Genomic DNA, 24,274 nt, shown 5'->3' with positions numbered 1-24,274 from the left:
CTCCCTATTTGGTTTAGTTCCAATACACACAAAGGGAATAAACATGTGTATAGCAAAACGTGTGTTACTGCAATCATTTTCTGCGAGAAATACTTCATTTTCTAGAAAAATTTCAGGGGTGCCAACATTTACGCCCATGACTGTACCACTTAAAACACAAAGCCCAGAGGCCACCTGCAATTAAAGGAGAAATGCAGCGCAAAACCTTAAACTTCAATAGTGAATGGGCTTCAAAAACAAAAAAAACTAACTTTAACTCGCTTTCCTGCATTCAACCGTTCCGCCGGTATCGTTGTCCTGTTCCTCTGCCGCTGCTCAGATCCCTGCCTCTTAGGCTCGGATCGTCACACTGCAGTCAGTGTATCGCCAGCAGCAGCAATGTCCCGCCTCGGCTGGTGACAGGCTGAGCACACCGTCATGTAGGGAACCCGGGCAGCAGGGAGAAGGTGGGGCCCGGTCTCCTTACATGACAATGTACTTGTTACGCTTAGCGCTCCGGGCCCCCGCTCCTCCCCGGAGCGCTCACGGCGTCTTTCTCCCTGCAGCTCCCCGGTCAGTCCCGCTGACCGGGAGCGCTGCTCTGTCATGGCCGTTGGGGATGCGATTCGCACAGCGGGACGCGCCCGCTCGCGAATCGCATCCCAGGTCACTTACCCGTTCCCGTCCCCTGCTGTCATGTGCTGGCGCGCGCGGCTCCGCTCTCTAGGGCGCGCGCGCGCCAGCTCCCTGAGACTTAAAGGGCCAGTGCACCAATGATTGGTGCCTGGCCCAATTAGCTTAATTAGCTCCCACCTGCTCCCTGGCTATATCTGGTCTCCTCCCTTGCACTCCCTTGCCGGATCTTGTTGCCCTTGTGCCTAGTGAAAGCGTTTTGTGTGTTTAAAGCCTGTGTACCAGAACTTCTGCTATCTCCCCTGACTACGAATCTTGCCGCCTGCCCTCGACCTTCTGCTACGTCAGACTTTGCTTCTGCCTACTCCCTTGTACCTCGCCTATCTTCAGCAGTCAGAGAGGTGAGCCGTTGCTAGTGGATACGACCTGGTCACTACCGCCGCAGCAAGACCATCCCGCTTTGCGGCGGGCTCTGGTGAAAACCTGTAGTGGCTTAGAACCGGTCCACTAGCACGGTCCTCGCCATCCCTCTCTGGCACAGAGGATCCACTACCTGCCAGCCGGCATCGTGACAGTGCTCAGCCTATCACTGGCCAAGGCGGAACATTGCTGCGGCCGGCGATATGCTGACTGCAGTATGACGTTCCGAGCCTAAGAGGCAAGGAGCAAAGCAACACCGGAGGAATGGGACGCCAATACCGGCGCAATGGGGGAATGTAGGAAGGTGAGTTAAAGTTAGTTTTTTTCATTTTTGCAGCCTGCGCACTATTGAAGTAAAAACTTTAGCGCTGCATTTCTCCTTTAAGGAAATGCTTATTGTAGTCGTAGCCACCAGTGACGTGTATTTCTCCCCATCATTCTGCGCTCAATACACTAATGAGAATATGAAATTTTTGAAGACTTTTCAAAAATGAAAAACTAAGATTTCCTATGGACGTAAGTACTCAGACCCTTTGCTATGTCACTAGAAATGTATCTCTGGGTTGCACTATAATTCTTTTATGGAGGAAGCTTGGAACAACCTATTTCTAGAGCTGGCCGCCCTACTAAACTAAGTAATCTGAGGAGAAGGGCCTTGCTAAGAAAGGTGACCAAGAACCCAATGGTCACTCTGGCTGAGCTCTAGAGATCCAGGGAGACACTTCTAGAAGGTCAACCATCCCTGCAACACCCTACAATCTGGGCTTTATGACAGAGTGGGCAGAAAGAAGCCTCTCCTCAGTAAAAGACACATGAAAGCTGCCTGGAGCTAGCAAAATTACACAGAATGGACCCTCAAACTGTGAGACACAAGATTCTTTAAAGGGGTACTCCGGTGAAAACCTTTTTTCTTTTAAATCAACTGGTGGCAGAAAGTTAAACATATTTGTAAATTACTTCTATTAAAAAATCTTAATCCTTCCTGTACTTATTAGCTGCTGAATACTACAGAGGAAATTCTTTTCTTTTTGGAATGCTCTCTCATGACATCACAAGCACAGTTCTCTCTGCTGACGTTATTATAATAATAATAATGCTTTATTTATTGTTGTCCTTAGCGGGATTTGAACCCAAGTCCCTAGCACTGCTAACCACTGAGCCACCATGCTGCCCTTAGCATACATTTGCTATGCATCTGCTATGCATGGTTGCTAAAATGGACAGAGATGTCAGCAGAGAGCACTGTGCTCGTGATGTCATCAGTGTTCCAAAAAGAAAGGAATTTCCTCTGTAGCATTCAGCAGCTAATAAGTACTGGAAGGATTAAGATTTTTTAATAGAAGTAATTTACAAATATGTTTAACTTTCTGCCACCAGTTGATTTAAAATAAAAAAGGTTTTCACCGGTGTACCCCTTTAAACCAAGATTGAAGCTTTTGGCCTCAAGTTGGCCCTAAGTGTCATGTCTGGCGGAGACCAGGAGCTAGTCATCACCTTCCTAATACCATCCCTACAGTGAAGCATGGTGGTGGTGGCGGCATCATGCTGTGGGGGCAGGGTTGCCACCTAGCCGGTATTTTACAGGTATAGGCGGTATTTTGGTGACCCTACCGGTATTTTTATATTAAAAATATTAGCAATGCAATAGCCGGTATTTATCCAACCAATCAACTCCTGGAATGTTGCACCATATTACATACCAGTGTTTCCCAAACAGAGCACTTTCAGCTGTTGCAAAACTACAACTCCCAGCATGCCCGGACAGCCGTTGGCTGTACGGGCATTCTGGGAGTTGTAGTTTTGCAACAGCTGGAGGCACCCCTGTTTGGGAAACATTGACCAATACTACCATATAGTCCAACATGCTGGGAGTTGTAGTTTACATTTTGGCAGCTGCTGAGCCACAGGCTGTATCAGGGCATGCTGGGAGTTGTACCTAGTAACTAACTGTAACTCCTAAATTTAATAAAAAAAAAAAAAAAAACGATCAAAAAGTCCCATCAAAACAAACTACAGATTGGGGCGCAAAAAATGAGCCTCATACATCCCCCATATAAGGAGAAACAAAAATGTTATAGGGGTCAGAATAGGACAACATTTTCCCCGCATATGTGTATCCTGTGATGTCACGCATACATAATTAATTATGCAAATTAACATGGTCAGTCATTTTTTCCAAGAAAAGGTGACAACCCTATGTGGAGGTGTTTTTCAGTGGCTGGGACGGGGACACCTGTCAGGGTTGAGAAGTTGAATGGAGCAAAGTACAGAGATATATATGGAACCCTGACCCAGAGTGCTCTGGACCCTAAGCACACAGCCAAGACAACATAGGAGTCGTTTAGGGACACCTCTGTGAATGTCCTTGAAAATAAACAGCCAGATCCCTAATTTGAACCACAAGGAACAGCTCTGCAGGGACCTAAAAATGGCTTCCACTGAAGGACCCCCCCCCCCCCCCATCCAACCTGACAGAGCTTGAGAGGATCTGCAGAGAGGAATGGCAGAAAATCCCCAAATCCAGGTGTGTAAACCTTGTTGAAGAAAGAAAGTACGGAGGGTCCAGCACTTCATTGCAAGCAGCTTTATTGAAGATACATCACACCATAAAAACGACAGTCAGTCAGACCTGTTTCGAGCGCAAGCGCTCGAAACATGTCTGACTGACTGTCGTTTTTACCTTTAAGGGGTATTAAGTGCAGAATAATGGGGAAAGGTGATTTTTATTTTATTTTAACACATGCCGCAACATAACAAAATGTGAAAAAAGTGAGCGTCGGAAAACTTTCCAAATTCACTGTACAACTAGATGATCTGTTTCTAAATTAGCTTGAGGTGAGATGTACATGGCCAGTGTATACAGAATAGGGGGTCATTCTGAGGAAGGGTGAGGGTAAAAGAAGGGGTCACCGTTTCCCACAGGGAAGTGTGAGCTGTAAGTTTGTGTATGTAGAGGACTGTGTTTCCTGTAGATAACTGGCTGCCTGTGTTTTCAGATCCGGGGGAAGCTGTGTGCAGAGCTGGGAGGCTTGATAAGAGATGAAATCACCCGGCTGGCAGTGAGACAGGGGGAGGAGGGGAATGCCCATCACTTTAGCCCCAACCTGTAGGGTTACTCCGGATGATTCCCTGAGCATTAATAAACAAGGGCAGGATTAGCGCCCTGGAACCACATCAGAGTCTCCGACCGCTGGAACGTGATTCACGGGCGGAATCGTCACTTACAAACACGATAGTACAAAAATCCCCATTAAGACCTTGAGCTGTCCTCTATGGACATGTCTTTGTTATATCCTTTCATTAGAAAGTTGGGTAACAACAGATATGCTCACCATTATAACTAACACAGGTGTTAAAGGAGTACTCCGGTGCTAAGACATCTCATCCCCTATCCAAAAGATAGGGGATAAGATGCCTGATCGTGGGGGTCCCGCCGTTGGGGACCCCCGTGATCTTTCATGCAGCACCCTGTTACCATTAGTATGTTCACTCCGGGTCTGATGACTGCCACTGGGCCGGAGTATTGTGATGTCACGGCTCCGCCCCCTCAATGCAAGCCCATGGGAGGGGGCGTGACAGCTGTAATGCAAGCCTATGGGAGGGGGCGTAGCACGCAGCACCCAGTTACCTTCAGCCCCCGGAGCATGTTCGCTCCGGGTCTGATGATTACTGGCGATCACAGGGCTGGAGTATTGTGACGTTACGGCTCCGCCCCTGTGTGACATCACGCTCCACCCCCTCAATGCAAGCCAATGGGAGGGGGCGTGGCAGCTGTAACGCCCCCTCCCATAGGCTTGCATTGAGGGGGCGGAGCGTGATGTCCCACGAGGGTGGGGCTGTGTCACACCCCCTCCTATAGGCTTGCATTACAGCTGTCACGCCCCCTCCCATAGGCTTGCATTGAGGGGGTTGAGCGTGATGTCCCACGAGGGTGGGACCGTGTCACACCCCCTCCCATAGGCTTGCATTACAGCTGTCACGCCCCCTCCCATAGGCTTGCATTGAGGGGGCGAAGCGTGACGTCACACAGGGGCGGAGCCGTGACATCACAATACTCCGGCCCCGTGATCGCCAGTAATCAGACCCGGAGCGAACATGCTCCGGGGGCTGATGGCAACGGGGTGCTGTGTGAAAGATCACGGGGACCCCCGCAATCAGGCATCTTATTCCCTATCCTTTAGATAGGGGATAAGATGTCTTAGCGCTGGAGTACCCCTTTAATACCTATATTTTCAAGACTCCTGAAAAGTAAATGCGGGAGATTTATCAAAACCTGTGTAGAGGAAGAGTGGTGCAGTTGCCTATGGCAACCAATCAGATCGCTTCTTTCATTTTTCACAGGTCTCTCTCAGAAGCGATCTGAATGGTTGCCATGGACAAGTGCACCACTCTTCCTATGAACAGCATATAAAATCTAGTGTAGAAGCATCAGTCACCGGTTAGTTATGGGAGAAGGGCCGAAAGGATCCTTTTTGGTGTCTCTAACTGGTGACTGATGTTACTGTACTATCCCCGCTCTGGGCATACAGAGACTGCTGACCCAGTTCATTGTACTAAGGCTCTCACCGGTGTTGTGTCCACAGTGCAACACTATCTGGTAAATGAAATTTATTGTGCACCTTTGGCTTAATCAACATGACAATAGCACACTAGGGGCACTAATTGTTTTGTGTTGCATAAAATCCAGTGTAGTAATACATCCCTGCTCTGGAATTGCTGTAGTAACATTTTTCATTAATCAGGGATCTAGGAAAGCTTGGTGACAAAAACAGAAACAGTAAAAAAAAAAAAAATAATTTTTCACACAGCAGTTTTTTGTTTTTTTTTCCATTTCGGTTTTTATATAGTGTGTGTGTGTTGCCACCTGCTGGCCATAATACATATCACATCTAAGGCTCCTCCGTCAGAAGTTCCGTCACTATATCGTGGAAAACCGTCCGTTACAAAACCCCTGAAGGCCACGACTAAATTGCATTGCAGCCTATGGGGTTTTGTAACTGCCCGTTTGCACCCGTATATGCCTGTAAATCCTTACGGACGTTATATAGTGATGGGACATCGTGGCGGAAAAATTACTGCATGCAGTAATTTTTCCGCCACGATGTCCGTTACTGTATAACATCCGTAATGAATTACGGGCATATACGGGTGCAAACGGGCAGTTACAAAACCCCATAGGCTGCAATGCAATTTAGTCGTGGCCTTCAGGGGTTTTGTAACGGCCGGTTTTCCATGATATAGTGACGGAACTTCTGACGAAAGTTCCTAAACGGAACAATAATATAGTGTGAGCATAAGCATCAGCAGCCGGGACCCACAGCTAATGCTGAACATCACTGATCAGGCCAATGTTCGCCATTAGAAGTTATAGGAGTCAGAAGAGGATAATATTAAAGGGGCTATCCAGGAAAAAACTTTTTTATATATATCAACTGGCTCCAGAAAGTTAAACAGATTTGTAAATTACTTCTATTAAAAAATCTTAATCCTTTCAGAACTTATGAGCTGTTGAAGTTGAGTTGTTCTTTTCTGTCTGTGCTCTCGGATGACACCTGTCTCGGGAACTGTCCAGAATAGAAGCAAATCCCCATAGCAAACCTATTCTGCTCTGTGCAGTTCCCGAGACAAGCAGAGATGTCAGCAGAGAGCACTGTTGCCAGACAGAAAACAACAAATCAACTTCAGCAGCTGATAATTATTGAATGGATTAAGATTTTTTTTATAGAAGTAATTTACAAATCTGTTTAACTTTCTGGAATACCCCTTTAAGCATACAAACTTTAGTACAAAAAGTTATAATTTTTTAAGAATTAAAATAAAACAAAACCTATGTAAATTGGGTATTGTTTCCATCTTATGGACCTGCAGAATAAAGATAACATTTCATTTTTTACCAAATAGTGACGTGTAGAAATGGAAGCCCCCAAGAGTTGGTTTCACTGTAGATTTTGTGGTGAAATGAGTGATGTCTTTGCAAAGTGCAATTGGTAGTGCAAAAAAACAAGCCCTTATATGGGTCTGTAGTTATAAAATTGAAAGCGTTTTGGCTATTGAAAGGACAAAAGTGCAAAAAATGAAAAATCCCTGTGTCCTTAACCCCTTCCGGACACAGGGTGTACAGTATGCCCTTGTCCCATTTGCGGGGTTTAAACCGTTCTTACCAGCGGAGAAAGGGTTAAGCCAGTACCCACAGCTAATGCTGGGCACTGCCGATTGGGCCGATCCCCGGCATTAACTGCTTATACGCTGCGATCAAAATTGATTGCAGTGTCTAAAATGAAAGTGAAACTGTCCCAACTGCTCAGCGGAGCTGATCGGGACAATCTCGACATAATTACGATGTCCCAGCTTACCGGACGACATAACGCCCCGCCCCCGCTATGCAAGTCTATAGAAGGTGGCGTGATGGCCACCACGCCCCTTCCCATAGGCTTGCATTGAGGGGGCAGGTTGTGACGTCACATGGGGGTGGAGACGTGACATCACGATAGTCCCGCCCGGTGGTTGACACACGACAGATTCTGAGCTGGCAGCGCAGCCTGCAGCTCCCCAAGGTGGGTGCTGAATGCAAGATTGCGGGGGTCCCCAGTGGTCACACATCTTATCCCCTATCCTTTGGATAGGGGATAAGATGGGATAAGATGTCTCAGGGCCGGAGTACCCCTTTAAGGTGAAAATGGGCTTGGTGCTTAAGGGGTTAAGAGGTTAAATGAAGTTGTGTATTTCTTTCCAGCCTGACCACAGTGCTCTCTGCTGCCACCTCTGTTTGTGTCAGGAACTGTCCAGAGCAGGAGAGTTTTGCTATGTGGATTTGCTTCTGCTCTGGACAGTTCCTGACATGGACAGAGGTGTCAGCAGAGAGCACTGTGTACATCAGCTGATAAGTACTGGAATGATTAAGAGTTTTTAATAGAAGTAATTTACAAATTAAGAGTTTTAGCAAGAAAATCCACAGTACAATTTTGACACATTTTTATTTGCTTTTAATACAGATTGACTTCAATAAGAAAAACCCATCATATGTTTAATTTCAGTGTGTTGTGGGTTTCATCCAGGTTTTTTTTAGGCAGAATACACATCAAAGTGTAAACAAAGCCTTAAAGGGGTACTCTGGAAAACATTATTTTTTAAATCAACTGGTGCCAGAAAGTTAAACAGATTTGTAAATTACTTCTATTTAGAAATCTTAATCCTTCCAGTACTTATCTGCTGCTAAATGTTGTACAGGAAGTTCTTTCCTTTTTGAATTTCCTTTCTGTCTGACCACAGTGCTCTCTGCTGACACCTCTGTCCATTTTAGGAACTGTCCAGAGCAGGAGAGGTTTGCTATGGGGATTTGCTCCTACTCTGGACAGTTCCTAAAATGGACAGAGCTGTCAGCAGAGAGCACTGCGGTCAGACAGAAAGGAAATTCAAAAATAAAAGAACTTCCTGTGCAACATACAGAAACTGATAAGTACTGGAAGGATTAAGAGTTTTAAATAGCACTAGTAGGTGTACTTTCTGGCACCAGTTGATTTAAAAAAATATATTTTCCGGAGGTGTCCCCTTTAATGACAACTGCTATCACAGCAGTCACCACTAGAGGGAGCTTGTATTTTGATTTATACAGCTAGCTAGTTAGACACTGTGAAAATGTGTACAGAATATACTATATACAGTGAGCTCCCCCTAGTGGTATGTAAATGGTTGCAAGGTGGTTGAAAAAAACAGGAAAAATCAGTATGAAAAGTATTTTTTTAAGAACAATAAAGGCTATGGACATCATTGCAGATATTTTCATACTATGTGAATTTTATTAAATTACAAATACAATTGGTTTTAATAAAAAAAAAAAAAAAAGTTGGACCTGTTTTTTTTTTTTAGCTGTATTCTAGAGGGAAGAATGCTGTTTCTCTAGTGGCAATTTTTTTGGGGGTAGCTACCGTATATACTCGAGTATAAGCCGACCCGAGTATAAGCCGAGACCCCTAATTTCAACCCAAAATCCCAGGAAAAGTTATTGACTCGAGTATAAGCCTAGGGTGGGAAATACATCATCCCCCCGGTCATCATCCAGACCCGTCATTAACATCCTCATCATCATCCCCTTGTCATCATCCCACACATCCCCCCTTCATCATCCCGCACATCCCCCCTTCATCATCCCCTTATCATCCCACACATCCCCCCTTCATCATCCCCTTATCATCCCGCACATCCCCCCTTCATCATCCCCTTATCATCCCGCACATCCCCCTTTCATCATCCCCTTATCATCATTCGCCCTCAGTGGTCTTCAACCTGCGGACCTCCAGAGGTTTCAAAACTACAACTCCCAGCAAGCCCGGGCAGCCATCGGCTGTCCGGGCTTGCTGGGAGTTGTAGTTTTGAAACCTCCGGAGGTCCGCAGGTTGAAGACCACTGTGGCCTTCGACATCATCCAGCCCCCTCTCACCCCCCTTTAGTTCTGAGTACTCACCTCCGCTCGGCGCTGGTCCGGTGCTGCAGATCTGTCCGGCGAGTAGGTCGTCCGGTGGGATAGCGGTTCCGGGCTGCTATCTTCACCGGGGGCGCCTCTTCTCCGCGCTTCCGGCCCGGAATAGAGGCGTTGCCTTGACAACGACGCAGAAGTACGTTGGCAATGAACGCACCTCTGCGTCGTTGTCAAGGCAACGTGACTATTCTGAGGCCGGGCCCGAAGCGCTTAGAAGAGGCCTCCCCGGTGAAGATAGCAGCCCGGAACCACTATCCCACCGGACCACCTCCTCACCGGACAGCCCTGCAGCACCGGACCAGCGCCGAGCGGAGGTGAGTACTGTACAGAACTAAAGGGGGGTGAGAGGGGGCTGGATGATGTCGAAGGCCGCAGTGGTCTTCAACCTGCGGACCTCCGGAGGTTTCAAAACTACAACTCCCAGCAAGCCCGGACAGCCGATGGCTGGCCGGGCTTGCTGGGGGTTGTAGTTTTGAAACCTCTGGAGGTCCACAGGTTGAAGACCACTGCGGGTGGGGGAGTTCACTCGAGTATAAGCCGAGGGGGGTGTTTTCAGCACGAAAAATCGTGCTGAAAAACTCGGCTTATACTCGAGTATATACGGTACCATATCTGACCCATAAGGCTGGGTTCATACTGAGGCCAAAGAAAATTTGATCAGAGATTCTGATGGGGGACAGCACAAACTGAATCAGTCAGCGCTAGGACTGGGTGGACATTGCCTTCCCCATAGACTGTAATGTATTCCGTACAGATTCAGCCCCCAAAAAATAAGCCGGATCATTCTTTTTGGAATTTCAGCAGTAGAAGTTCCGCTGCTGAAATTCCGTAGTGTGCACTGTGCATTGGAATCCTATTGACAGCAATGAGATTCTGCTGCATTAAAATTTCCAAGAGTAATTTCTAAAAGAAAATGAAGCTCGGAAATGCAAAAGGGTCTATTCACATGGCAGAATTTCCGCTTGGAGAATTCTGCCTCAAAGTAAAGCCCATAGACTTCTATGGGATTCCGCAGTCCCTATCACACTTCCGTGTGAATTTCAGCAAGCAGAAATTCTGCCGTGTGAATAGACCCTTAGAAGGAACATAACCTAAAAGTCGGACTTACAATATAATACCAGCTGCTAGCTGATGTTTAGTGCTCATACCATCAGACGTTTCCTTCGTCACAACGGCAGCGTGACGTCCGTCGGACCCCATAATTGTAAATAGGATCTGTCGGGACCCGTTGTTTCACATTGTGCCCCGTCAAAAATAATGTCCATTAAGGCACTCACACAAAAAAAAAGACGGGGCACAACAGCAGTGTGAAAGGGGCCTTAGTCTGTAGCCAGGACCATGTTTGTCACAAGGCACTGAGAGTTGGCATGTGCTAGGGCGACATCTTGGATGGGTAGTGAATAATGTGTCTTATTTGCCCACATCCCCTCAAGTTCTCAATAAAGGAGAGGCACTGTTTTTTGCATGGGGGGGGTATTAAAGAGGGCATCATCATTGAATGGGGGTACAGATACTGTGGAAAAATGATTATTGAGAAAATGTCATTTAAAGGAAAACTGTCAGATATTTTCTCCTGCACTAACCACAGTACTGGTGGATAGTGCGGGAGACGCTAATTAAAACGAGCCCTACCTTACCCGGATCCGCCCGGCCGTTCGCCTGTAATTGTAGTTTTATTCTATGTGTATATCTTGCTGTAACTGGCAAGGGCAGGGCTTCTGCAGGTTAACTGGCACTGATGTCAGCGCCACTTATGAATATTCATCCCCCCTCCCTCCAGTTCTCCCTCTCTTCGCCGCTACTAACTGGAGGGAGGGGGAATGAATATTCATAAGCGGCGCTGAGGTCAGTGCCAGTTAACCTGCGGAAGCCCTGCCAGTGCCAGTTACAGCAAGATATACACATAGAATAAAACTACCATTGCAGGCGAATGGCCGGGCAAATCCGGGTAAGGTAGGGCTTGTTTTAATCAGCTTCTCCCGCATTATCCACCAATACTGTGGATAGTGCGGGAGAAAATATCTGACCGTTTCTTTTAAAATATGTAATCATTAAATTATGACTAAAAACGTCTGCATTCGAAACGTGTTGGTCCTAGTGGGGCTAACTCCATAAGGTGTCAGTGAACTTTTTTTTATTTAGAAAAACATCTTAAAAATGAAGTGCAGTACGCGACTTACCAATACAGGAGGCTAGGACAACGGTAATTATTACAGGTAACTGTGTGACAGCTGTTTTGTACGCATGTGTGTACTTTGTCAGACCACAATAACAAAGCATGTGCATGAAACAGCTGTTGCACTGTTACCTGTGATCATTACCGGCATCCTAGCCACCTGAATTGGTAAGCCGCGTACTGCACTTCATTTCAAGATATTTTTCAGAATTTTATATGCAAGAAGGTCCGGTGAGTGCTTCCCGTCATTTCTTCTCTTTCACACTTCAACACTGTTCCCTGGAATAGTGGGAGAGATTCATCAAAACTTTGGCTGAGGAAAAGTTGACCAGTTGCCCATAGCAACCAATCAAATCGCTTCTTAGATTTTTTTAAAAGGCCTCTGAAAAATGAAAGAAGCATTTTGGTTGCTATGGGCAACTTTTCCTCAGCACAGGTCTTGATGAATCTCCCTCAATATCGATACTGGAGCTGGTGAGCATACATTTAGTTTTGTTTCTTATGAGAGTAGTAAGAGGCCTCTGTTACTTTGTGATGTGGGGGCAACAAACTGCAGATGTGTGGTTTTGTTCTGCCTGTCTGATAAGTAGTATATTAAAAGGGGTACTCCCTTGCCCCAGTGTTCAGAAGCTTTGAGCGGGCGTCCAGGGTCGTGACTTCATGGTCACCCCCTCGTGATGTCACGCCATGCCCCCTCCACTCATGTCTATGGGTGGGGGAGTAATGCCCCCTCCCATAGACCTGAAGAGAGGGGGCGTGGTGTGACTGCATGGTGGGGGCGTGGCCATGATGTCACAGCCACCCCCCCTCTAAAAGGTTCTAAACAGGATGATCGGAACGCTGGGGCACGGGAGTACCCCTTTAATATTGTAACACACACGTTTCTGAAGACAGGAATCCAGGTGGATGTGTATACGCTGGACCTGTGTGGCAGATGACTCGGACCGTACCAGGGAGCGGAGTCTAAGGTGCCGCTGGTTTTCACCAGAGCCCGCCGCAAAGCGTGATGGACTTGCTGCTGCAGGCGGCAACCAGGTCGCTACCCCTGGCACGGCTCGACCACACAGGCGGCTGAGGAGATGCGAGGCACAGGAGGGATAAGGCAACTTGTAGTCTGGATAGCAGTAGGTCAGGGCAGGCGGCACAGTAGCGTAGTAAAAGCGAAGCAGGAGATCAGTAGGCAGGCGGCAGAGGAGCAAGGTCAAGTCACAAGAGCAAGAGATCTGATACACGGCAAGGCAATACTGAGGAATGCTTTCTCAAAGGCACAAGGCAACAAACATCCGGCAGGGAATTGAGGAGGGTGGAGGAATTTATAAATGAGCCACCACAGGTGGATTACACTAATGAGCGTACTGGCCCTTTAAATCTTAAAGCTCCAGCGCGCGCCCTAGGGGACAGGGACACGCTCGTCGGAGCAGAGAGGCAGGGGCAGGAGAAACACCCGGAGAGTGACGGACTGGGGCTCGCATGCGGGCGCGTCCCGCGATGCGAGTCCCAGCCCCGTCGGTAGCAGAAGGTAAGGGGATCATGCGCTCATAGTGTGGCCGGAGTGCATAACGTAACAAATATGTCCAGTCTGCAGTGTTGCGATACCCTGCAGTGTCCAAGATTTACTAAAACTGAATAATTCTTAGTGTTGACTAGACTAATGTATTAGGCTGTTTGATAAATCTGTCACATCTGTAGACTGTCTAGTCTAAGTTTAGAAAGAGAAAATCTTATCTGCTCCGCCTTTTGGATAATAAAGTTAAGAACAAGATTACTGCTGGGCATGAATAATAGGTCAGATATTTTCATACACAATCTGCATGAAGAAGATTTATCAAGCTCCGTAGTAATTTTTTTTGCGCAAAAAAGTTGCACGTACTTGCGCACATGCGACTTTTCTATACATGCTGGGACTTTTTGATTTTTGCTAAGCACATTTCTGAAATCTGCTTACGTAGTAATTTTTTTTTTTTTTTACTTTGCAGTGGTCGTGTATTTATCAAATGCGACAGTCGATATTTATGAAGAAAAAAAGTTGCATCTCCATTTATAAGTCGCATATGTATTCCAGGTCCAACCTGGCTTACAGAAAGTGCATACGTCTGCAGAAAAGGACGTTAACACCTACTTTAACAACTGTTCTTGTTCTGCATCATGAAACAAAGCTACTACATTAATGTTAATTATAGAAAAAAATGTATTATATAAATAATACAATTTTAAGGTTGAAAATACACACTGCACACGTGTTAATTTGAGGACACGTACATGCTGGCGTACCCACTAAATTTTAAAATTAATGTTGTGTTAAAATAGAATAAGGCACAAAATAATTGTGTAAGAATTGTTACAGACTACGTAAATATCCCATATGTGGCACTAAAAGTTTTCCTTAACCCCTTAAGGACCCAGGGTTTTTCCGTTTTTGCATTTTCATTTTTTCCTCCTTACCTTTAAAAAATCATAACTCTTTAAAAATTTTCACCTAAAAATCCATATGATGGCTTATTTTTTGCGCCACCAATTCTACTTTGTAATGACATCAGCCATTTTACCCAAAAATCGACGGCGAAATGAAAAAAAAAAATCAATGTGAGACAAAATTGAAAAAAGAACCGCCATTTTGTAACTTTTGGCGGCTTCCGTTTCTACGTAGTACATTTTTCGGTAAAAATGACACCTTCTCTTTATTCTGTAGGTCCATACGATTAAAATGATACCCTACTTATATAGGTTTGATTTTGTCGTACTTGTGGAAAAAATCCAAACTACATGCAGGAAAATGTATACGTTTAAAATGGTCATCTTCTGACCCCTATAACTTTTTCATGATATAAAAAGTGACCAAAAATGCACTATTTTGGAATTTGGAATTTTTTTTTGCGCGTACGCCATTGACAGTGCGGTTTGATTAACAATATATTTTTATAATTCTGACATTTCCGCACGTGGCGATACCACATATGTTTATTTTTATTTACACTTTTTTTTTATGGGAAAAGGGGGGTGATTCAAACTTTTAATAGGGGAGGTGTTAAATGATCTTTATACACTTTTTTTTTGCAGTGTTATAGCTCCCATAGGGACCTATAACACTGCATACAATGAAGTAGGTTTATATTTTCAATTTATTTCAATTTATGTCCATTTGACATATCATGTGACCGCTGGAGTAAGCGGTCATGTGGTTGCGATCATGTGACTTACCTGCTATGCGGTCATGTGATTGTGATCATGTGACTTGTCTGCCGTTTATGCGGGCGCATAGCGGCGGCCCGTCGCGAACGCGAGCGGCCATCCGCTTCTGCGCAGAGTGTTTGTGTACAAACACAGGCCGCATGCTTCCGGTAATGACGTTCCGGATATGGTGGTAAGTGAAGGTGACCGGACAGTTGGATATCGGAGGTCAGAACTCTTATTATATACACTTATATGGGTGGATTTTCGCTACATTCATTAGGTACATGATTGTATTAACACTAGATCTGATGGATTAAGTATTATGTCATGTTGATTATGCACTATATCATTAATTAGTTTGTGTTTACATGGGTGGCCACACCCCCTGAAGGATATGATGTCATCATGTGATACCATATAAATACTGTTTTGTCACACTTGATTACTATGCTTGATAAAGATCCGGATTGTGGATCGAAACGTTGCATCTCACTGATGGGTGAATAAATCATTTTCTTGGATTACTATCCCTGGAGTGCCGCTTCTTCCGTGTTTTCTTCAATTATCTGGGATCTTGAGTCGGACCCCTGGAGCTTGTGCACCCACTCTGGACTATAAGTCCTCCACTGTGCCTTACCTCACTTTCCTTTGCTTTTCATGATCTTTCACATTGATCACTGGTTTCTCATAGGAAATCAGTGATCGATGATTCTGCCGCTTGACTGCTCATGCCTGGATCTCAGGCACTGAGCAGTCATTCGGCGATCGGACAGGGAGGAGGCAGGTAGGGATCCTCCAGCTGTCATGTAAGCTGTTGGGGATGCCGCGATTGTGCGGCGGCTATCCCGAACAGCTCCCTGAGCTAACCGGCATGGTTTCACTTTCATTTTAGACGCGGCGTTCAAATTTGAACGCCGCGTCTAAAGGGTTAATAGCTCGCGGCACTGCGATCAATGCCGCGCGTTATTAGCCACGGGTCCTGGCCGTTGTTAGAGGCCGGGCCCGACCCACTATGATGCGGGGCCACGCCGTGGCCCCGCGTTATAGATCGGGAGCGGACTCAGGACGTACAGGTATGCCCTGGGTCCTTAACAGGTTAAAAAAAAAAGAAACATCCATAGTAATACAGCTTCATGCACATTTTGGGGTGTATAACGTACCGAACCTTTTTAAAAAATCTTTATTGTTTATGTGCCTGTTGGCGCTGCGCTGTCTTCCTTCCTGATGTAAACTCCGGCCTCAGCGCAGCAACTCAAGACTCCGCCCACCGACATCACAAAATGCGGGCTCAAAATTAAACAAAAAAGCCTCCAGAGTACGGATATTCACGGTGCGGCATAGTATGTTTTTAATATCTTTACATTTCTGAGGAGGGTGGATGGTTTGTTGCGGGATAGTTGGAGTTAAGCTATTTCATGCCAGGCAGGGTGTCACCCGATGCGGTACACCACTCTCCCCATCACTCTCTAGTAACACTACTGGTAATAAAGGGTAGATAAAGAACTTCGGCTATTAACATAATAGAAACTTTTCTGCTTTAAAAAATGCTTTTGTAAGCGGGTTTCCAGGGTTTTTGCTTACGTGTGATTTATTTATCAAGGTCGTGCGACTATTTGATAAATAGGTCACATGTAAGCAAAAGTAAAAAAAAAAAAATTGTCATATAAAAGCCATACGTCTGAAAAGAATGATAAATCTCCCTGTATATGTTTTATATAATATCGTTTGCTATGCAGAGTTTTTGTGCTTACACATTTATTTAAGTGGTGTATTGTCCGAATACATCTTTAGTGGGTTTCATTGTTTGGGATATTCACTCTTGGATGTGAATGGGTTACGTCTGAACACCTTTGACTAAAAAGTAGGCAGGACTATGGAAGCTATTTACCTGTTTATTTGGAGAAGGATATTTTCAAAGTTAGACCTAGAAAAAGGTTAAATCCAAAACGTTAATTGTTCGTATTTATTTATTTTTTTAATAAATGAAATTCCACTCTCAGTCCTGTGATCGGGGCCTAACAGACTGCTATGGCAGCTTCAGTTATAGGGGGAATAAAAGTAAAAAAGTGAAATACAGAAAAATTATAAAAATAGACCTCTGTCAATTATACAGTAAGCCCCACCCCTAGTGCACTAATCTTAAAGGGGTTGTCAAGGGATATGTTTTTTTATATTACATATGGCTGGTGTGTTGTAAAAATTAAAAGTAGTAATATTCACTTATCAATCCAAAGATAATTTGCATATTTAAAAAAAATAAAAATAAAAGCCTTATATCTCAGGAATGACTTAATGGAATTGGGTAAAGAAAACAGCCTTTTACTCCGAATCACCTGTACATTAAGGTTACTGTGGGTAATCCAGCTGTTTCCCTTTATAAAAAAAAAATCCTTGACTGCTTCTTTATTGTGCCATATAGATTTTATTAGAGAATAATCTAGAGGTTCTTGTGTATGTCTTGTGCTTACCTGCTAAAGCTAATGTGGCAGGTATGGGGTTTCAGCCATACTGATCCTTAATTCATCACTGAAAGGATTTTGTAATGCTGCCTACATGAATCCTCTGGCTTTGGAATAAGATGGGGTGGAGTCTCATCACTGCAGTCATCCCTCTGCTTGACTCCAGCAGCCTAAACTGCCGAGACTCAAATGGATTGCAGGTCACTTTACATTTCGCAGTATTGATGTGTGCGTTTTCTTTTTTTTTTTATTTAAAGTGTGTTTTTTTTTTTTAAAAAGAAATATTGGCATAAGGCGAAAGGGATTTGATAATCACACCAAAGTGGCATGTTGCGGCAATTTTGACAGAAAATCACAGCTAAAATGCAATATCAGGGGAGGTGTATAACTATTATATATCCTGATCCCATAGAGATAGCAGTAGCATACAGACAGAGCTGGGAGGGGGAAGGAGGGGTCTGTGAGCTCCCAGGAGGCATCTAATAAGTCATAATGTCTTCCTGTAGTTCACAGGAAGTCAGCTGACTTAGGACAGACCATTTCCTCACGATTTTCTGTGAGTCAGGCTGGTAATCACATGACCCAGTTGCAGTAATGAAACTCATGGATGCAGCTATACTGAGGTGAAACGGTTAACACTGACCACCTCCATAATCAAACCTACATACACACACACTATATATATATATATATATATATATATATATATATATATATATATATATATATATATATATATATATATATATATAAACGATGTCGCAGTGGCAGAATAAACAGACCAAAAATTACCAAACCTTTGTTTAAAAACATGACTTTTATTCATCAAGCCTTCCCCCCACTCCAAATAATATTAATTAAAATATTAAACAGAATATAACAAACCTCCGTACACACAGCAGGAAGGGAACACTGTACCGAGTGAGTACTGATTCCAGACACACCCACTTCGCGTCTCCCACAGACACCACTACTGCCCCCTAGTGGCTCTCAGCAGCACGAGCATTTCTTTAAAAAGTGCGAGCAATCGATTTCATACCTTTCTCTACCAGAGGGGTTGGATAGCACTGTGGCCGCCCCTCTGGCAAACAATGGCTTCACTGCTACCGTAAAATATTAAAAAATAAAAATTCAAGGAACAACAAATAAAAAACGACCAGAAATACTGCGCTCACATGTGTTTATACAAGGGGTGAGGAAGGCAGATGTCATGTTAAGGAAATGACAGCCTGAGCAGCAAAAGGGTTGATGTGACTTCTTTATTCTTGTCTTCTTCATGTCATCTGTTCTCCCAAAAGAAACATATGGTCACCCCCTCTTCTCTCTCCTGCTGGAGTCACCTACCAACTTGAGGAATGTGTAGCTGTAGGCGTTTATATAGGGTGCTGCATCCTGAGCTCTGCTTCAGCCAGGAAAGGGTTAAAAGGTTAACCAAATGGGGGGGGTGAAGGTGCTGAGAGGAAAAACTGAAGTCCACGGTTTCATTGGAAAGGCAGTTTAGACCCCTCTTTCTCCTTTAACCCATCTGCCACCTATTGACCTCAAAGCTTTGTTGCAAGGTGCAAAAATGACCCCACTCCCCGAAAGATGGATGCAATAAGGCACTTGGGAGAGCTGAATTTGCATGGGTCAGGAGGATGGCAGAAGCAGGTTGGAGTGCCTTATTGCCAGAACTCAGTGTCCACATCAGAAGTCCAGGTAGCCCCCAGCATGCCTTGCTGCAGTCAAAGCTGCTCCTTGACAAGGACCCTGAAGGCACAAATCTGAGTTACAAGGAGTTAAAGGGGGGCAGGGCTTGGTGCTAGAATAGCAGAGCTAAAACATATTGTCCTTCAGTCATTGGGCGGCCCCTCGCCAAAAATGTAAAAACACATGAAAAAGTCCAAAATTCTCTTGTACAATGTAAACAGTACACTCTCACATCCGACTGCTTCCCCTCCCCCCAAGTCCTAAATGGCAAACATCTCTCATTTTGGGGGTCGGGTTGTTGCAAAATGCCCATCGTGGCCCTCCTGAATTTTAAGGCATGAGGAGGACAGGGCAGAGTGAATTGGCAGTTACCCAACTCAAAATGGCCTCAATTTGGGGACTATGCCCGTTCTCAGAAACGGTATGCCCCTAGGCACAAGCCTGGCAGGCTCTCCCAATGTGTCTAAATTATCAAAAAAAGGATATAGTACCATCCAAGTCCCAATTTAAGGGGGTAAGAAAGTCTGGTTATCTTGGCGGTGATAGCAGTCTCTCCAGATATCCAGAGAATGAATCCGAGTGTTTGTATAGAAGTGCAGTCAATAGGACCAGAAGTAGTGTCCCCAACGTCCGGCCACGAGTCTTCAGTAATGGGACAACGCAGTTTGCCACTGTGGACACAAACACCAGAACCACGGCCATGAGAGCCAGCAGGATATTGATGAGTTTGCCCAGAAGGTTCCGAGCCGTTGCATTCTCCAAGCCCTCCAGCTGGACTACCTGCTGCTGCTGCTGTTGTAGCTCCATTTTGGAAATCCTGGTCTGACAAGCTTCTAGCGCCTCCTAGAGAACAAAATATACAATATTAGCTCAGATGCACCGAACCAACTGGGTCACAGGCTGCTACAAGCAGGTAAAAGAGAACAGACACAATTCATAGTATGAGCAGTATAACTATACAAGTGGTCCCTTCACATATGATGGTAATCCGATCCAAATGGACCATCGTTTGTTGAAACCATCGCATGTTGAGGGATCCGTGCAATGTAAAGTATAGGACAGTGGTCTACAACCTGCGGACCTCCAGATGTTGCAAAACTACAACACCCAGCATGCCCGGACAGCCGTTGGCTGTCCGGGCATGCTGGGTGTTGTAGTTTTGCAACATCTGGAGGTCCGCAGGTTGTAGACCACTGTTAGAGAAAGTTGTACTCACCTGTCCCCTCCGCTCCGGACCGTCACTGCTGCCCGGGATGTCGCCGTCCATCGCTGTCGCCGCGTCCCCGACGCTCCGGCAAGGCCTCCGCTTCCCCGGCGTCCGCGCGCTCCGTCGCCGCCATCACGTTGTTACGTGCGCCGCTCCTGTTGGATGACGGGACGGCGTGCACAGCGACGTGATGACGACGATGGAGAGCGCCGACGATGCAGGGGATCCCGAAAAGGACGAGCCGAGCCCCGAGGACAGGTAAGTGACCATCACCGAAGCTCACGGGGCACCGTAAACGGCTATCCGGCGGCAGCTGAAGCAGTATGCGCTGCCGGATAGCAGTTTATGCGATGGCCCCGACATACAAAAGCATCGTATGTTGATGCTGCCTTCAACATCCGATGGCCTCTGAGAGGCCATCGCATGTTGAAATTATCGTATGTCGGGGCCATCGTAGGTCGAGGGGTCACTGTACTAGGATGTTCCTTGGCTGTCCATGCGCCTTAATCTATACCAGCACATAACTTTAAAGGGGTTATCCAGGAATAGAAAAACACTAATTTCTTTCAAAAACAACTCCACGTCTGTCTCCAGGTTGGGTGTGGTTTTCAACTTGGCTCCATTCACTTCAATGGAACTGCAAAGAAGACCTCCAAGAAACTCAGGATCAAGCAGGGCCCATGGAACTCCGGTGAGGCAGAAAAGGTTTATTACCCACAATGCAATGCGTTTCGTGGAAAACCGCTTCATCAGTTGCCTGAAGAAGCGGTTCTCCACGAAACGCGTTGCATTGTGGGTAATAAACCTTTTCTGCCTCACCTGAGTTCCATGGGCCCTGCTTGATCCTGAGTTTCTTGGAGGTCTTCCTTGTGTTTGCTGTGTATCCCAGGAGCGGCTGCTGGATCCATGATCTACTGATCACTTACACCTTTTCCATTGTTGTACTTGGTCCAGTACAACCATCGAGGGTGAGCACTTCTAAATTTGGGTTCATCTGTATTATCCACCTACGTTATCACACCATGGAGCGCTTTCCTTTGTTTTAGCTTCAATGGAACTGAGCTGCAGAACCACACCCAACCTGCAGACAGACGTGGAGCGTTTTTTGAAAGAAAGTAGCTGTGTTTTTCTATTCCTGGATAACCAACCCCTTTAACCCCTTCATGACCCAGCTGGTTTTGGCCGTTATGACCCAGTCTGTTTTTTCCAAATCAGACATGAGTCTCTTCAAGTGATAATAACTTTGGACTGCTTTTACCTGGCAAAGTGATTGAGAGACAGTTTTTTCGAGACATATTGTACTATATTAGTGGTCATTTTTGTTGATACATGATGCGATTTTTGTGAAAAATTAGCATTTTTCTATATTTGAAATTCTCTACTTGTAAGAGAAATAGTCATGCCAAATAAATTTAGTTATTAATTCACATCCACAACATGTCTTCTTTATGCTGGCATTATTTGTTAAACATTCTTTAACTTTTTTAGGCTTATTTTTTCAAATTTTCTACAAAAGTTCTAAATCACATTTTTTAAGGGACCACTTGAATTCTGACTATATATGTGTGTGTATATATATATATATTATATACATATACACACACACATATACACACACACAGATTATATACATATTTTTTTTTTTTTTTTACTTCTGTACAACAGCTCCCCTAGTGGCTGCTCGGCCAAGCACAAAAGATGCAGTAGCAGGTTAAGGACACTGGGGGGAGCTGCTGTACAACTAAACAGCTCATTTACAAAAGGAAAATAAATAAATGAACTATTACTGCACTGCGCTTCACCCGGAAGCAAGCATGCAGGAGGGCACAGCTGTGGGAGCTCTGGATGGGTAAGGTACATCGGGGAAGGGGGACAGGACACTGGGGACACTTAGTAGAGCAGTGGGTGTCCTTCGATCGGGACACACATACTGCTCTGCTCAGGATTTTCATATGCGAAAAGCTATCATCAGCTAGTCAGATTTTACTAGCTGATAGTAGCGATTGCAGCGAGGGCGGGGGCAACGAAACCACCCTAGGACCCGAGGCAAGATGGCTGGCTATTAGTGATAGCCACCATTTTACCAGGCGTGCCGGGATGCAGCAAGTAGCAGCCAGTATCTGCATGACGTACATGTACGTCATAGGTCGGCAAAAACCTTCCCGGTCATGACGTACATGTATGTCATGGGCCAGGAAGGGGTTAATGTTCAAGCTTTAAAGGAGATGTCCGGTGCGGACTATTCCTATTCCATCCTGCCCGGGCTGCAAAAAAAGACAAAACAGACTTTCACTTACCTTCCTACGTTCACCCAGAGCTCCGCAACAGCTGATCGGTCGGCTGGGCTGTAAAACGTACTACTTCCTTTAGCCCGGGACGTCACACGGCGCTTCAGCCTATCACCGGCCACAACGATGTCCCGCCTCTGCCAGTGATAGGCTGAAGCGCCGTGTGACGTCCCGGGCTAAGGGAAGTAGGTAGTAGACAGCCCGGCCGACCGATCAGCTGTTGCGGAGCTCCGGGGGAACGTAGGAAGGTAAGTGAAAGTCTGTTTTCTCTTTTTTTGCAGCCCAGGCAGGATGGAATCCCCTTTAATTCCCACCAATTTTATAGCATAAATTAGATAATGTTCTGATTTACTGGTTGCAAGCAAAGGTCTTGAAAATTAAGAGAAAAACACAAAAGTATGCTAGAGAGTTAACATACTCTCCCTTTAATGATAAGTGTTATTAAAATAAATAGGGAATGAACTGATCTCTATGCTAAATGTAAATAAGACTAAACAGACAGCTTTCCAGAGGGAGCCTAAATCTGCTGGGAGCCAATTTGGTGTCATTTGCATTGTGTGCACTGGGGTTTATAGATGAATAGTAATGCAGTGGGGGTGTGATGAACGGCTCTGGGAGGCAGCTGCAGGTTCTATTTCTACAGTTTTTTTTAACTCCTTAAGGACTTAGGGCGTACCTGTACGCCGGAGTCCGCTTCCGTTTTATACGGGACACATATTGATCACGGCATCTTAGGGGTTAATGTTAATGGCAGACATCCGTGCGATCGTGGATGTCAGCATTACCGGCGGGTCCCTGGCTGCTATCAGCAGTCGGGACCTGCCGCACATGACCTGATCATCGCTCCGATGCTTGCAGTCATGTACAGGACGTAAATGTACGCCCTGGTGCACAAAGTACCGCCACACCAGGACGTACATTTACATCTGTGGTCATTAAGGGGTTAATAATGTCACTGAACACCAAGGTAACACGAGGGATTGTCCTCCAATCTCTCTTTTCCATTTACACACAAATTGTGACTCCATGGGGAAATGTAACCTCATTGTTATAGCAACACCTAATCACATCCAAATCACTGGCTAAAGCCAAGAAAAAAAAGCATTACATTGAGCCTACATTCTAAGGCTACGCTTACATGGCGTAAAATGTGCAAAAAGGTCTGCCCAGAAAACACAGGCGGGCATTCCATACACTTGCACGATCCGACGCTTGCTGAGACGGCTTGGAAATGCGCTGTTTCATTGACGGCAATGCATTTTCTAAGTGAAATCTGCAGAAAGAATTGTCTATTTTTCTGTGGATGCCGTAATAGGGATTCCACTGTGTGCACAGTGTAGCAGAATTCGATTTAAGTCAGCGGAATGTCCAGGTGGAATTTTCCGGCAGAATTCCGCATGGACATTCTGCTGTGTGAACATACCCTCACACTACCGTTGCCACATGCTTTTGTCTACATACAGTAACCTCAATGTTAGAACGTACCCTTACTGCACACCTGAACCAAAGATCAGCAAAGGTAACATAAAGGCAGAGGCCATCAGTACACATAACCCTTTCATTGCTCCCCTCTATCCTTTCCTCACCTGTATGTCTCGTGCTCTCTCATATGACTGGTAAGCGATTTTCTCTTCCATGCTGGCCAATTCCTGCTTTAAGTTGAGGATCTCGTTCTGGTGAAGCTCAGTTAAGTCGTTGAGCTGTTCCTCCAGTCTCTCACATCTGAACAGAAAAACAAAATGGATGAGTAACTTGATCTGTTGTTTTGCCGGCCAA

General features: G+C 45.3%; 1 protein-coding gene across 7 annotated transcripts in view; it reads right to left on the bottom strand.

Annotated features, from left to right (window-relative positions):
- Positions 1 to 18,118: 18,118 nt before the first annotated feature.
- The window catches only part of TMCC1 (transmembrane and coiled-coil domain family 1), a 125,558-nt gene continuing 119,402 nt past the window's right edge, over positions 18,119 to 24,274 (bottom strand). For 6 of the 7 annotated variants that reach the window (XM_056524946.1, XM_056524944.1, XM_056524947.1 and 3 more), the window contains 2 exons: positions 24,085 to 24,220; positions 18,120 to 19,846 (listed from right to left, as the gene is read on the bottom strand). In XM_056524946.1, coding sequence (XP_056380921.1) covers positions 19,532 to 19,846; positions 24,085 to 24,220 — 451 coding nt within the window. In that variant the 3' untranslated portion in view covers positions 18,120 to 19,531. Of the gene's footprint in view, positions 19,847 to 24,084; positions 24,221 to 24,274 lie in introns of all 7 variants that reach the window. The other variant, XM_056524949.1, reaches the window with a different exon arrangement.

Source organism: Hyla sarda, chromosome 6, assembly GCF_029499605.1.
Source record: "Hyla sarda isolate aHylSar1 chromosome 6, aHylSar1.hap1, whole genome shotgun sequence".
Taxonomy (NCBI): Eukaryota; Metazoa; Chordata; class Amphibia; order Anura; family Hylidae; genus Hyla; species Hyla sarda.
The sequence above is the reverse complement of the archived record's forward strand: the minus strand, read 5'-3'. Positions and strand labels throughout refer to the sequence as shown.